This window comes from Coenobita brevimanus, chromosome 102 (genome assembly GCF_032717465.1).
Source record: "Coenobita brevimanus isolate Jiangsu-jjx chromosome 102, ASM3271746v2, whole genome shotgun sequence".
NCBI classification, from domain to species: domain Eukaryota; kingdom Metazoa; phylum Arthropoda; class Malacostraca; order Decapoda; family Coenobitidae; genus Coenobita; species Coenobita brevimanus.
In genome coordinates, this window is record NC_137055.1 from 33,352,697 (window position 1) to 33,369,789 (window position 17,093).

General features: G+C 41.4%; 1 protein-coding gene across 1 annotated transcript in view; it reads right to left on the reverse strand.

Moving 5' to 3' along the window:
* Positions 1 to 17,093, reverse strand: part of LOC145415452 (fat-like cadherin-related tumor suppressor homolog) — a 693,356-nt gene that overhangs the window by 359,926 nt on the left and 316,337 nt on the right. Inside the window, exons 16-18 of the mRNA XM_080284728.1 lie at positions 7,744 to 8,408; positions 6,127 to 6,276; positions 273 to 484 (exon numbers count right to left, since the gene is read on the reverse strand). Coding sequence (XP_080140854.1) covers positions 273 to 484; positions 6,127 to 6,276; positions 7,744 to 8,408 — 1,027 coding nt within the window. The remainder of the gene's footprint in view (positions 1 to 272; positions 485 to 6,126; positions 6,277 to 7,743; positions 8,409 to 17,093) is intronic.

Below are 17,093 nucleotides of genomic sequence, written 5' to 3' on the forward strand. Positions count from 1 at the left end.
GTTGTTGATTTACCTTCTCAGCTCTTCTTTTCTCTTTTCTTCCTTCTTTCCTTCCCTTCCTTTTCTTCTTCCCCTCACCTCATCATAAGGTTAGCCTGACAGCTAAGAGATCCTTCTTCGTTTTTCTCTTTCCTTCTTAATTTCCCTCCATTCCCTTTCCTCAACCCCTCACCTGATATGAAGTGAACCTGAGAGCTAAGATGTTCTCGTTCCTTCTTCCTCTCTCTTTTATTTTCTTGCTTTCCTTCCCTCCCATTTCCTCTGCCCCTCACCTGATCATAACATGAGCCTGAGAGCTAAGAGGGGGCTGTCCACCATCATACGCTGCCACAGTGAGGCTGTACGTCGTATCAGCCACCATCAGTGATTGCTTCAGGGAGACCTCACCAGTCTTCTTGTTGACAGAGAACAGCTCACCGCTCCCCCTCACCAACTCATACCGCACACTGCCAAAGTTTCCTGCATCCATGTCCACTGCACGCACCTGTAAGTAGAGTACACTGGGATATATACTCATTATGCAATGGAATATCCTAAATTGCGCGATCCTAAATAGTGGAATCATAATACAAGGCAACATCATGCAACAGTTTACAATATCAGTAACTCATGGATATTACAAGGAATTTGCAAATGCAGCCTAAAATGCGAAGCTTTTCTGATGCCTCGTGTAATATGTAACACCATTACCTCAATCCCACACGTCTAGCCAGGCGCAAGCCAATCACAGTCAAGCATGGAAATTTCTAAACCAATCATAGTCAAGCATGGAAATTTCTAAACCAATCATATTCAAGCACAGCACTTACTATAAGCCAATCACAGCACTCCCCTCCCACGCTAAGCATGATGGACACGACACTTGACACCCTGGTGCCCGGTTCAGTGCACTGCCTCCTCTTCACTGTTAGCGTGTGGTTCCAGTGTGGTTTACAAGAGATTTTTTCCCCCCCCTCCCATGTTTTCTCCACCTGCCCAGTGTTGCCATGGCCAATCATAAACCTCCTAAGCCAACAACTTTTTCAAGGAAGGGGAAGAAGAAGAAGCCTATGTTAACTTACACCCAAAAGTTAGACATAATAAGGAGGACTGATGGCAGTGAGAAGAAATCCAAAGTTGCCCACCATTACGGACTCAGTGAGATAATAATTTACCAAACTGGTGCAGCAATTCCATCTATAACAAACCCACGATTACAAGTTAGGTAATTTTGGTCTTATGCAACACAGACAGTTAACTGTTGAATTGTGACTGCAAGAAGTAAGTGGTAATAAACAAAATACAGTATACCTATTTTCGGGTATTTAAGAAAGTGGACAGGTCGCCTGCTGCAGTGTTTACCAATGATCTTTCCAACTGGGCATGTTGTTTACCAACCACTGCTCTGACTAGACATGTCAGTGTATCATGCATTTCTATCTATCTATCTATCCATTGCCAGACGCCTCAATCCCGTTTGGGGTGGCCACAAACAAATCGCCTCCAAGTCGCCCTGTCCCCCGCCATTTCACTGCCCTGCTCCCAACTCACACCCCCCTCTATCATATACCTCTCCACCCCATCCTTCCATCTCATCCTCGGCCTCCCCCTCCCTCTTCCCCCCTCCACCTCACTCACATACACTCTCTTCGTCAGTCTTTCACCCTCCATCCTCTCCACATGGCTAAACCACCTCATTGTGTTCCTCATAACACTTCCTATCACATCCACATCCACACCACAACGCTCCTTTATATCCTCATTCGTCAGCCTGTCTCTCCATGTGACTCCACAGGCTCCTCTTAAATAACTCATTTCCACTGCTCTCAGTCTTGACTTGTGTCCTTCCAACAACGTCCAAGCTTCACTTCCGTACGTTAGAGTTGGTATCACAACACAGTAACCCCTCCAATATCCGGATCAATAGAGCCATCGGAAGGTTCGGTTATTGGTTTCGTCCGGATATTGGGCCCCAGCTTATGGACTTGTACTTATGGACCCTAACTCAGAGAAACACCTATACAACTCCCTCTGGATATGCATAGCACCTATTTAACACCCAAATCACACCAATAAGGCACATAAATGACTGAAATAAATGCAAAAGAAACATAAAATGAGGGTTTAGAAGTATGTTCATACATTAATAAACATTCTGGTACTTATGGACCCTAACCTAGCCTAACTCTGAAAAACACATTCCTACTGCACATGCATGAGGTAAGTATAGTATGGAAAAAAGTACAGTATGAAACATTCTGGTAAGTATAGTATGGAAAAAAGTACAATATGAAACATTCTGGCTACTTACAGCAAGTCCCTGGCCACCTCGATGAATAACCGCCTCCTCTCGGACTCTGACAGTAAGAACGATTTCCTGAAGCACTTGCAGTACACTCTTCCTGAAGTCTTGCACTGAACTTAGTCAATAACACACAGAAGTCCGTTCTCTTCACAGTGTTCACTTTAGTCCAAATAATGTTCCAGTTAAATTTAGTGTTGCACATTAACTTTTCCCAATCTTTTCAAAATTTCTAAAGCCAAAACAAAGAAGGTTAGTTACGTTAAATTTTGTTTCCACTGAGTCTTTTCTCTCATTTCGAAAACCTTAACACAACACACCGTTTTTTTCACTGCACAACACTCAAAATTCCCGTGTGGTCTAGTGGAGAAGTTCTTGCTGTTTATTCACTGTCAGAGTCCGAGAGTATCACTGGCAGGCGACCAAGGGGTGCATCGGTGGGTCGTGGTGATGGCGTACCGACTACAGGAGACTCTGAGGAAAGCCGCAAACTCACATCGAGCAGTGACTCCACTGTAGCTGATGTGCTGGGCTGTTGCTCGGAGCATGAGGGCCTGTCTTGGGGAGGCAACAGAGTGGAACCAGGGCTTGGCACAGCAGGGGTCACAGGCCTGAAAAAACTGTCAATCGTTGACTGACGCAAGGACCGACGATTCTGGCGATTGATGATGCGCTGCCGGAAAGCACGCACTTCCTCCACGAGTCCCAAGGGCCCCATCTCCCTGTCGCAGTCCGGGTGTTCCAGGTAGTCTAGGATGAACTCTAGATGTTCCCGGAGTGCGCTCAGCTTGGGGATGGCTGGAGTAGTGTCCTGCAGAGAGGAGTCCGCATCATCATCGCCTTCGTCGTCGGAATCTTCAAGTTCGGGACTGACACCAGCAACCGAAGACGCGATCTCGATATCACACAACGTCTGATACCCAGGATCGCCCTCGTCGTCGTCCAACCACTCACGAACATCGTCCACATCAACATCGTCGCCGTGCGTACGTAGCCGTGCATGGAAGTCGTCCACGTCAAACCCTAGGAAATCGTACTCCACATCTGTTCCGAGAAGCAGACGAGACCAACCATTTTCAAGAGTTTTCACAGGGACTTCCTTCCATGCACTAGCCCAGTTGTACAGCGCAGACTTGATGTTTATAGCAGCGAAGGTTTTCCAAAGTCCGCTTGCCTCGAGTGTCACGTCCTTCCCTGCGCTCGTCCTCGTCCTCGAGAACAACCATCACCTCGTCCAGGAACTTCCGACGGTACAGGCGCTTTGTTGCCACGATCACTCCTTGGTCCATGGGTTGAATGAGAGCAGTCGTATTAGGTGGCAGAAACATGCACCTAATACGGCCATTCTCAGCAACCAAGTCCTTGTCGCACGGATGGGCAGGTGCATTGTCGAGGAGAAGGAGAGCCTTTACCTGGTCGCGAGGGATTCCCAGTGTCTTCGTCTGGTACTGGATGACCTCCTTGACGAAGTGACGGTGAAACCAGTCTTTGAAAATCACAGCTGTGAACCATGCTTTCAAAGAATGGTACCATACGACAGGAAGGACATCCATCACCCCACGAAGGCACCGAGGCTGCTTTGCACGGCCAACAATAACGGGCTTAAGCCGGTGCATGCCGTTAGCACTGGCACAACACAAAGCAGATATCCGTTCCTTAGAATGCTTGCGGGCAGGTACACGCTTCTCCATCTCATCGGCTAGAGTGTTCGTTGGCACCGAGCGATAGAATAGGCCAGTTTCGTCTGCGTTATAGACTTGACCGAGAGTGAGGCCCTCCCTGTCGATCAAGCCTTTCACCTTGTGCCGAAACTCGTCAACTCCATCCTCATTAGCGTCCAATGCTTCACCATGTGCTTTACGGTTAGTAAGGCCATGTCGCAACTTGAACGCGAAGAGCCAACCCTCGGATGCCTTGAAGTCTAGGGCGTCGTGAAGCCTTGCAAACTTCTCAGCAGCAGCCTTCAGCTCCGTTCCACGTATCATCACACCAGCTGCACGTTCCTGTCGGTACCAAATCAACGTGGATCGGTCGATTTCTGCAAACTTGGGGGTAAACATAACCTTCCTTTCCACGTTGCGTTTGCTTCTCGACGAGAAGTCAGCCGTGTACTGCATGAGTTTGTCTCGGGAACGTTTGATATCGAACAAAGTCGACCGGGCCAGGTTAAACTCGCGGAGAATGTGTGAAGAAGACCAACCCGCATCAACTTTCTCCAATATCTCCCGTTTCTTCTCCAGAGTCAACACCACTCTCTTCCTTTTCTCAGGTGGCGGGGCCATCATCACACACTAAGAGGAGGGCAGAGAGCAGCAGGAGGCCTTGCAGCAAGTACGGCACCACCACAAAAGTGAGCACGTGGGCAGCCATTGCGAAGAGCGTAGGTCCAGTCGCAGTGAGAGACAGACGGGAAGTGGGGAGGATGCAGCGGTGCTCTATCGGACGTCGGAGGAATGACGAACCAAAACAATGCTCTCACGCGGCGCGCGCGGCAAGTTCAAATTACGGACGGCAAAAAATCGATTTTTTTTTTAAATTTTTTTGGATTTTCGGACCATTTTGGGAATGTTTGATCCCAGGACGATAAGGTTCAGTTAGTGGGGATGTTCGGTTATTGGGCGTCCGGATATTAGAGTGACTACTGTACTGGGGGAGTCATGCACTTAAATTCTCATTTATAGCTTTCAGAGGTAAGCTCATAAAAATGTCCAGTAGCTGTGGTAATTGAGGAATAATAACAAGTAACCTGTGAAAGATTAATTTCAACAAAAAATATGGAAAGGCTGCACCCATCTGGCAAGGAATTGATCTCAATGAAACAATGACTCTTACAATGATGGGTATGCTGCTGAAGGCGACAACACCACTTCCGTTGTCTTCACTTTGAACTTTGAGGGGTTCCTGAGGAAGCCTGATGAAAAGGAAGCAGCACAGAGATGATAAAATAAGGCAGCAGCATACTCTCCTCATGCTGAGAGACTGTAGTCCGCTTCAAGCCTTGATACCCCTCCCCCCACCCCAGTCCATTAAAGCAATGTTGTCTATCAGAGTTAGGTATGAATCTTAAAATGCTGTTCATTCCCATTAAATATGCTTTACTAATTTCCAGGCTGACTGTGTTTTTTGGTGACCAGCTTGGTGTTGGTTTGGGGGTAAGGGGAGCAACTTTTCGAAGATGACAGACTCATAAGTAATTTTCTCCATAAGATTAGTTATTTCTAACTCACAGAATTCTCAAATAGCAGTGTGCGCTCATTCCCATAATGCCGAAATTTAGGAGTTTCCACTGTAGTTCTTTTAACTTATGAGAGCCCTCTTTCTTGTAACATATTTCACAGAGGTAAGTCACAGGGGAAGATGCTGTAACTTGGTCCTCATACTCATCCTTTTGCAGCTTATTTCACACAGCTCAATGACAAGACAATACTATGGCCCTACATTCTTATCACAGCATGTTTTCATAACTAGCATTAATTTCTAGTGTAAATCTTTTGTTTCCACTCAGCATTAATGATGATAAGAGGACAAATTTAGGCCAAGTTAATGAACAGTAAAACAAATTTAGTAACCATAGATACTGATTCTTTCAAACACAGTGTGTCCAGGCATCTTGAAATGACCGGATCTCGAATTTGGCTCTCTCTTGTATTTTGTTTTTTTCCTGGAGGAAGGAACAGTTTTGGGGGTACGTTGCCTTTGGTTCCTTCTTCCTCACATAAAAAAAAAAAAATATATGGCTCACTGAATTTCATGCATCCATATCATTCCTATTATGGGTGTGGCCAGATTCCTTCAGGTGAAAACAACAGACTATAGATCATTCCTACTACTACTATGGTACTAACCCTGATAATGATGTGGCCCCTGGTGGCAGTGGTGGGCACTATGGCGAGGTAGGGCTGGTTTAGGAACATGGGCTCATTGTCGTTCATGTCCTTCACTGCCACATGAACCAACACATGCGCTATGTTGCCTGGATCCTCCTCTTCCTGTGCCTGCCACATCACTCATGGTTATAATTCAGTAAGGTGGTGGTGCTGAGGTAATACAACTGAAACTTATTTAGAATTGTAGTGATGTAAGTCCATTCCAGATTAATACTGCACTTTGTCACAACTCATGCCTGTCCACATTCTCCCATACTCCTTCACTGTAACTTCACTATAACTTCATAACCTGTAACTAATCACATCCTTCACCACTTTGAGAACTAATACACGAGCTATAATGTCTGCCTCGCTCTTCTCTCGTTCCTGGCACATCATATTCGTTTTTCATTTTCGTTTTTGTAAGCTCCAATATGCTTGCATGCATTGGCCTTGGTCACCTAATGGCTGCTGTCCATGCTGCTTGATCTATGCCAGCCTCCCTGTTCAGTCCCTTAACCCTGAGGTCACACTTAATGACCTTGTCCCACATCTTTCTCAGTCTATCCCTTGCAACCCCAACCCCAATATTAACACCTTTCACCTTCTGCACCCAATTATCATCCCCATCCTCTCCACATGCCCAAACCATGTCAGTCTACCTCTCCTCATCACAACACCAATACACACCAGGCCCATCTGACCTCTCAACTCTTCCATCGTAAACCCAGCCCCCCTAGGCCTTGCACGCAGGGATGCACTACACATCCACCTATTCATTGTCATTTCTGGACGTTTGAGCCTGCAAATATCCTCTTCCTTTACTGCCCAGGTCTCTCTACCATACAGCATTACACTCCTAACACTTGCTGCATACAAAGACCCCTTAGCATGCAGGGAGAGTCCTCTCAATGTCAGAAGAAGCAACAGCTCCCTGAACTTCTTCTCACCCTAGCCACAGAGCTAGGTCCAGCCCCACCTCCAGCACACAGCATATCTCCAAAATAACATAACTCGTCCACACACTCAAGAGACTCACCACCTAGTTCAATCCTTTCACAAGTGACAATCTCCACCTGCTCTCCCCAACACGCACAAATAAAATCAGCATTATCTAGTAGTCTACCTCCAATACCACTACACCTTTCGTGCACCCATTTATCACAAACACTGCACAAGATGGAATTACTTCCCACGCCCCTGCGGCAAACTGCACATGGCCACTCTCTCTCTGCTTTGACTGTACCGTCACCAACCTTAGATATCATCACTTTTGCTTTACCTGCATTTACCCTTAAGCCCATGTGTCCCATACCATCCCTCCACTTCCTAAATCTTTCTTCCACCTCCCAGTAACTCACAGAGTTAAATTAATATACTAAACTAACATAGATTTATGCTCAAATAATTTAATCTGTTTCTTAAGAAGAAAAAAAGATGATCTGCTGACATATGACAAGCAGTACTGTATACTGTATGGGCAAACATACTGTGTTCACTGCTGTAACTAAACTGAGGAGTGAAAAATATAGCAGCTAGCCTTGTATAAAAAAAAAAAAAAAAAAAAAAAAAAGAGAGAGAGAGAGAAAAAACTACCTGCACCACTAGCGTGTAATGGTCCTGAACCTCGCGGTCAAAGGGTCTGCCTGTGGTCTTGATAACTCCGGCTGTGGGATGAATCAGGAATAGGTTGCTGGGGATGAGAAGTGTGTATTGGACATGATGGTTGAGAGGTTGGGCCTTGACATCTAGAGCCACAACATTCATCTGTTTAGTTGTGTTCTCCTGTACATTGGCTAGATATTTGTCTTTGGTGAACAGTATAGTGGACCGAGGTGCATCTTGCACAGATATCTGCACTGCAGCCATGGCAGATGCTGAGCCATCTGTAGCTTTCACTGTCAGATTGTAGTGAGGTTTCAAGTTAAGATGATCATGAACTGTGATGCATTTGCTCTCAGCATCAAAACTAAACCTCTCCTTTTCATCACCATCAATGATGGAGTAAGTGAGTTGGTGTGAAGCCCCATCATGTGCTGGACAGACTACTTGCACCCCCGGAAAAGTCGGTAAATAAAGGCTGGCACTAAAGTGGGTCTGCAGGAAGGCTTCTGGGGTTAACTTCACACTCATTACACTGACGATGACAGCAGCAGGGGAGACACACTCACGCTTTGGGTCACCACCGTCACTTGCCCATACACTGAACTCAATATCCTTCCCTGATGCTTCTTCCAGACTACCAGATACATGTACAGCTCCTGTAGGAGGAGGTTAAGTTAGGTTAGGTTAGGTTAGATTAGGTTAGGTTAGGTTAGGTTTGGCTAGGTTAAGTTAGGTTAGGTTAGGTTAGATCAGATTAGGTTAGGACAGGTGAGGTTTGGTTTGATTGGGTAGGTTGGGTTTGGTAAGGTTCTTTATGGATGTACTTGATAATGCTTACTTCATAGTCATAAAACACACACACACACACACACACACACACACACACACACACACACACACACACACACACACACTGTCAGCCAGAGCGAACGGACGTAACTCGACTGCTCCCAGCCACCACTGCAAACCTTAAATAGTTTTCAGGAATTATGTTTGTCCTGTCTCCTATGGTCTTCTTTTAAGTTTATAATACTGTAAGTTAATACAGACTACCAAAAATGTAAAGATTTATTGGCAAAGAGTATACATGAATGTTGTATTTTCGGTAACAGCTGTTTTTGATACTGTAACCAATCTCAAACATGGCCGATAATGTAAACATTGAGGGACTCAAATTTCCAGGTTTGATAGTAATTCTAATGTCATGGATCTGGTTAAAACATTGATTATGAGGATTAGTGAACTTGAAAAGAAAGTGGAGAATCTAGTGTTAAAGGACATGTCTGAAAATACCGAGATTACTATACTGAGTCTGATCCAGTCCAATGAGACGGCGAATGAGATCAGGAATTTGAAGCATGAAAATATCAAATTGAGGAGAAAACTAGAAGAGAGTAGTAATAAAACGGAGAAGGTGAGTAGTGGATTAGAAGAGCATAAGGCAAAGTGGGCACATGTAGAAGAACAGAAAGAAGTGGTCAGCTTAAGGGAAATCATCCAAGAAGAAAGGGAAATGAACAAGAAAAAAAATGGAAGAAAATGTAGTGAAAATACTGAAGAAAAAAGAGAAAATAGTGAGAGAAACTGTAGAAAGGAACAGATGTGTGGTAATATTTGGAAACAGGGAGGAGGAAGAAAAGGTTAGATCCGTGAGACTTGAGAGAGACATGAACCTGGTGAGAAGAATATAGGCAAGATTGATCCCAAAGGAGACAAGTGGGAAAAAGAAGTTGAGGAAGTAAGGAGGACAGGGTCTTATAAGAAAGGGGAAACAAGACCAATATGAGTCAAGTTGTTATCAGAAAGTGTAGTAAATGATATACTTAAAGTGACCTGGAAACTAAGCAAACAGGCAGGGATGGAAAATTTTATAATGAGAAAAGATTTGAATGAAGAAGAAAGAGAAGTTTGAAAATCATTGAAGGAACAAGCAAAGGAAAATAATGATAAGAGGGAAGAGGAAGAATGTAAAACTTTTTTTGGAGAGTGATGGATATGAAAGTAAGGAAGTGGTATGTGAGGAATCAGAAGTGAAGGAAACTAAGGTGGATGACTATGAAAGATCAGAAACAGAGGAAGTAGTAACGACGTAGAGAAGGAGAGAAGAGGGTATAAAAACAACAAAAATAATTTGAAGGTGGTATATACTAATGTTCATGGTTTAATATCGGCAAGGCTTGAAATTAACGATTTCTTGAGAGAACATGAACCTGATGTCATGTGCTTTGTAGAGACCAAATTAAGAGAAGATATTGATGTTCATTTGGGAGATGGTAAATAAAAACTGTAGAGGAGAGACAAAAAAGAAAAAATGGGAGGAGGAGTGACGACAGCAGTGAAGAACAACATAAATGTAGATACCGTGGAAATGGGAGAAGGCAGGGCTGAAGTAATATATATGAAATAAGAAACTGGAGAGAATGGCAAGAGAGATATGGTGGTAGTGTATGTTCCCCCTAAGACGAGAGCATGGAATGATGACGAATACCAGGAGATGTTGTCATATATGGCTAGTTAATTACAAAAAATAAATGAGAAAAGCAACAATATAACTTTGGTGGGTGACTTTAACTGTAAAGTGAACTGGGAGGAATGGGACTCAGGGGGCAGCGAAGATTCGTGGGGCACTATACTGTTAAATATAATAATGAATAATGTGATGACACAATGGGTCAAAGAAGAGACACGGTTTCGAGGTGAGGACACACTAGGAAGGTTAGACTTACTGTTTACCAAAGAAACCGATGTAATAGAAAAAGTGATCATGTGGTCATTGAGTTTCTGATGATAATTGGGAACGCTGAGCCAAGAGACGAACTTCATAGGCAGGGAAGATACAACTTTGGGAAAGCAAATTTTATAGGACTGAGTAGATTTTTTGAAAATGCGGAATGGAGAAAATTCAGAGAAACAAGAGAGATACAGAGGAAGTGGGATATCTTTCTAAACCTCTATAATTTGGGAGTGGAAAAATCTGTACCAGGAGTAAGAGAGAGAGAAAAAAAGAAAAAGGAGTGGTTTAATAGAAGGTATATGATAGCAAAAAAAAGAGAGAGATAAGGCGTGGAGCAACCGGAGAAAGAGAGGTAACAACAGAACAAAGGAAGAATATAAAAGAACTAGAAATGAATACACAAGAATACGTAGAGAAGAAGAAAGGAATTTTGAAAAAAGTATAATAAACAAATGCAAGGATGAACCCAAACTGTTCTATAGATCTGTTAATGGCAAACTGAAATAAAAGGAAGGAATCACCAAACTGAAAGTAAATGGAGAGGTATATAAAGATGCAGCAGTGCAAGCTGAAATAATGAACAAATGTTTCCAATTGGTTTTCATTAATGAAAAAGTTTTTGGAAAGGGAGAGAGTGATTAGAAATGTACCGGTGATAAAAGACATAAAAGTGGAGGTACAGGAAGAGTATAAATTACTGGAAACTCAAGATGCAAGGAAAGTCCCAGGACCTGATGGAATTTCTAATTGGGTACTGAAGGAAAGTAGAGAACAACTGGCGGATAAAATTCACAGTTTAATAGTGTGTTCTCTGGAAGAGGGGAAAGTGTCACAAGAAAGGAAGAGGGCAAATGTGGTACCAATTTATATGGGAGGAAACAGGGGAGAACCCCTGAATTATAGACCGGTGTCTCTAACCAGCATGGTCGCAAAATTGTGTGAGAGAATCCTGAAAGACAGATGGATAAATTATCTTGAAGAGATGAATATTTTGGCAGAATGTCAGTTTAGATTCAGAAGTGGAAGGTCATGTGTTTCCAACTTGTTGAGCTTTTACTCAAGAACGATTGATGTGGTACAGAAGAGAGATGGTTGGGTGGATTGTGTGTACTTAGACTTAGAGAAGGCCTTCGACAAGGTACCTCATAAGAGACTAATGTGGAAACTAGAGTTTATAGGGGGACTGATGGGGAAACTCCTGGAATGGATGAGACTTTTTGAGCGACAGATAAATGAGGACAGTAATAAAGGACAGGATTCTGGATGGAGGAAAGTAACAAGTGGAGTCCCTCAAGGCTCGGTGTTGGTGCCAGTAATGTTCCTGATTTACATAAATGATATGGTAGATGGAGTGAACAGTTATGCAAGTCTGTTTGCTGATGATGTAAAGATCTTGAGGAAGGTAGAGGTTGAGGAGGATTGTAAAATGCTGCAGGAGGATCTGGATAGGATATATGATTGGGGTCACATGTGGGAATTGAAATTTAATGTAAATAAATGTAAAATATTGGAAATGGGAAAAAGTACCAGGAGGCCATCACTGAATTATTTGTTGAGTAATGAATTAATCACTAAAATGAGAGAAGAGAAAGATTTGGGAGTGCTGGTCCAAGATTGTTTGTCACCTGAAAAACACATTAACAAGATAGTTAGAGAGAAGTATAAACTCTTGACTAACATAAGTGTAGCATTTCATTATATGGATGAGGAGATGATGAAAAAATTGATAGTGGCCATGATCCACCCCAGGTTAGAATATGCAGCCGTAGTGTGGTCCCCACACAAAAAGAAAGATAAAAACAAGATTGAGAGAATATAAAGAACAGCAACCAAGATGGTCCCCAGTCTGGCAGATCTGTCATACAGAGAGAGGCTGAAAAAGCTGGATTTGCCTTCCTTTGAGGAAAGGAAAAAGGGGGGAGACATGATTGCAGTGTTCAGGACCATGGTGGGAGTAGATAAAATTGACCGAGAAGATCTGTTTTTATGGGATAAGAGAGCAACAAGAGGACACGGAATGAAATTGAAAAAGTCATGCTTGAAGGATATCAAGAAACATAGCTTTCCTTACAGAAGTATAGACTTATGGAATAGCCTGGACAAAGAGATCGTCCAGTCTAAAAACTTAAACGAGTTTAAAGTTAAATTTGAGTTACTGAGAAACTGCAACGGGAACCCAAGAGCATAGCACATTTTGTGTATATCACAATTAGGTATATTAGGTAAGAACAAAGATATTTGGAACGACTTAGATGAAGTGGTGGTGCAGGATAAAAACATTCATGTGTGTAAAAGTAGACTAGAAAAATGTGGATATGGAGACAGGACAACATGAGCATTGCTCAATTCCTGTATACTACAAATAGGTAACTACAAATAGGTAAATACACAGACACACACACACACACTACACAGAATAAAGGAGAAATCTGAAAGAATTATACTAACTGGAGATTTCAATACAAATATAAATTGGAATACTCTAGATATAAAAAGGCAGGAAAGCTGTTGGGACCAAAAGCTCCTAGACCTTGTGCAGGAGTTTTTCCTAACACAACATGTAAAAGAAAGCACCAGAAAAAAAGGACTTGACGTACCATCAGTACTAGGTCTTATATTTACACGGCAAGAATATGATATTGACAATATTATGTATCACCCTCCATTTGGCAAAAGTGACCATGCAGTATTAAATTACAACTTCAGGATTGCATATGACATAGGTAATAGTAATGAAAGTTACAAAAAGAGCCTTAACTACAAAAAGGGCAACTATCATGACCTAAAGAAATACTTCTTAGAAGCTATCTATCTATCTATATACCCAGGCTGCTTCCCCCAAGGAAAGGGAGATTGAGAAAAAGAGCTTAGAGGACAAGATTTAAATATTATATATAGAAAATTCTGTGAACTTTATGAAAAAGGAGTCCAAAATTACATCCCACAGCACAAAGAAGTAGAAATGAAAATAAAGAAATGGTTTAATAAAAAATGTAAAAAATCAAAAGAAAAAAGAGATTTGTTATGGAATAGATACAGAAGATACAATAGTGAGAGGGCATATAACAACTATAAACAGGCAAGAAAAGAATACACAAGAACAAGGAGAGATGCCTGAAAACAGTTTGAGGAGGACATCATAAAAAAAAATGGTGATCAACCAAAGCTATTTTATTGCAACATCCGAAGCAAAACCAATGTAAAAGATAAAATACAATCCATTATGGATGAAGGGATCCTCTATACACAGAAGAAAGATATTTGTGAAGCACAAAACAAGAACTTCCAGTCAGTTTTTACAGAAGAAAATAATTTTGAGAGGATTGATATGGAACATGCATGCCCAAACATATTACAGTACCTGATTTACAAATATCAGAAAAAGAAATACAAGAGGAGTTAAGTAAATTAGACAAAGGAAAAGCAAATGGTCCTCATGAAATTTCACGTTGGGTACTACATGAATGTGCAAATGAGTTAAGCAGACCAATATCCTTAATATTCAAAGAATCCTTGAGTCAAGGTAAACTACCTGATATTTGGAAGAAAGCAAACATTGTTCCCTTATTCAAGAAAGAGAATAGACAAAATCCATTCAAATATGACCAGTATCACTAACTACTGTTGTGAGTAAGATACTGGAAAAGCTGATAAGAAAAGTTTAGGTAAACCATCTAGAACACAATATAGCAGAAAGGCAATTTGATTTCAGAAAGGAAAAATTATGTGTTACTAGTCTACTGAGCTACTACGACAGAGTTGCAGAAACATTACAGAAAAGAGAAGGATGGGTGGACAGTATCTATCTAGACTTCAAGAACGCATTTGACAGAGTACCGTGCCAAAGACTGTTATGGAAACTGTACCATCAAGGAGGAATCCGAGGCCAACTGTACTGTTGGATGCAAGATTTTCTAAGAAAAAGAGAAATGAGAACAGTACTAAGAGGAAATTACTCATCATGGAGGGAAGTGACTAGTGGAGTTCCACATGGCTCAGTGCTGGCACCAATGGGGTGCTTCTGAAAAGTCTAGTATTCCGTCAGATGGCTCCACTGTAGCAGTAAACACATTCCCGCACTGTTTAAAAAGCATAATTTTATTTGTTAAATATTTACACTGTTGTGTGAAATTGTGAATCATTGTAATGTCATATGCCGTAATATAAATAATACAAATAGAACACGTATATATAACGTATCATGAATTGTTTATATTTATCATAAACTGAAATTAAAATATCACTGATGGCATATGATGGCAATCTGCCATTTCAGTGGTCCTTTATTATTTAATTTCTGCTACATTTAGTGCAAGTTAGATTCTTAATACATAGTTTGTTGAGAGTGTAAAGTACGCCTAGTGGGTATCTTGACTCATCCAGTCTCTATGTGGGCTGAAATTTAATGTTGAGTAAATACTGGCATTCACCATCATGAATCATCCGGTCTGAGGAACCGTCCCAAAACCAAGATTGTTTACGCGTCATTTTTTTCCCGGTCTCACCGAGGACAGACGACTGTGGAAGGTAAACAAGCCAAGACATCGCCTCCAAGTGATTCACAAGATTCACACGGAGTCAAGTTCAGTATTCACGATTTTATATATATATATATATATATATATATATATATATATATATATATATATATATATATATATATATATATATGCAAACCTGAGAACACATGAGTAAATACTACTGCATCCTCTTAAATGTATACCCCCAGTGAGATTGCATCCAGGTCAAGAGGACTGGTATGTGCACAAGCTACTGACTCAGTCAGTGGAAGATCTTACAAACATATGTGTGTGGACAGGTGGCCTGGAGACAGTTCTCACATGACCATACCATTAGGGACTTGCCAAGAGGGGGCAATGTGTGTGAGATATTGATGATAAGATGACCTTAAGGTATTTATTTGGTAGGCACTTTGTGAAATGTAAAAATTAAAATAACCACTAGTTCTCAACTGAAAAAGACAAAACTTCACTGTAACACTTTATTTACAAAAAGCTACAATGATACATATGAATATGACTCTTGGTGCAAGGAAGCTGCAGGGGAAGGTCTCTCTCTCTCTCTCTCTCTCTCTCTCTCAGCTCAACAGTCAGGAACTCACATCACTGAACTATTTGTGTTTGTGGGTGTGTCCATTTACGACAGTAATGTAACCAACGTCGGGTACAGGGACATGAGAAATGGGCGTGAGAGGCAAGATGTGGGAATGACAATTACACAAAGATATCGCTCAGTGAAACACACTGCCTATACACAGTCACTTATGAACCAATGACAAATGTTATGAATATAGCTCGTTTCTACTCTTAGTGAATCCGTGACATTACACGCCATCAAAATAAAATTTTTCATGGAAACTTAACATCCCTCGTGAAAAAACTTAAACACGGGACTGTCTTGTGGTGCGCATGCGTGAAGGAAGCGATCAAAATGTTGAATGCCAGTATTTACTCAACATTAAATTTCTGCCCACATAGAAACTGGATGAGTCTAGATACCCACTAGGCGTACTTTACAGTCTGAACAGACAACGTATTAAGAACCAAATTTTCACTAAATGTAGCAGAAATTAAATAATATACGGTCACTGGAGGGACGGGTTGCCATCACATGCCATCGGTGATATTTTAATTTCCGTTTATGATAAATATAAACACTTCACGATACATTATATATACGTGTTCTATTTGTATTATTTATATTTCGGCACATGATATTACCATGATTCACATTTTCACACAACAGTGTGAAGAAAAATTTGCTTTTTAAACAGCACGAGGAATGTGTTTACTGCAACAGTAGAGCCATCTAGCGGAATACTAGCTTTGAAAGCACCCCATTATGTTTTTGGTGTATATAAATGATACAGATAGTAACACTTGAAATGGAAGGTATATAAATATGTTTGCTGATGATGCAAAAATAATGGAGAATTACAAACACAGACTCTTGCACAAAACTACAAGAGGAATTAAATAAGCTTCATGAATGGAGCAATAGATGGCAAATGGAATTCAGTGTTGACAAATGTCATGCAATAAAATTGGCAAAAGTGAAAAAAGACCAGACTGGGACTAAAGCTTTAGTAGGTACTTCAACCCTCCACATATCATAAAAGGAAAAGGATTTAGGAGTGACTGTCAACAACAGACTATCACCAGGTGACCACAGAAATGAAAAAGTAAGGAACATGTACACATTGCTTGCTAATATGAAGGTAACATTCACATTCTGTACATTTATATAAATGAAGATATGCTGAAAAAGATAACAACATCATTCATCAGACCAACTCTGGAGTATGCATCAGTAGTCTGGAATCCACACCTCAAAAAATACATATACAGTAGAAGTCCTATTTTTCGGCATCTATGGGACCAGGCAAGTGCCGAAAAATCAAAATTGCCGAATTATCAAAAACCCTACCCACTCAGTACCTTATATGTTTCGGTGAACACTATCATCACCACTCACATCATTACAAATGTGCTTGGAGAGAGTACTGTATACTGTTTGATACTGTACAATACTGTAATGAATACAGTACTATACATGAATATGAAAAATAAAGAAATTAGTGAACATA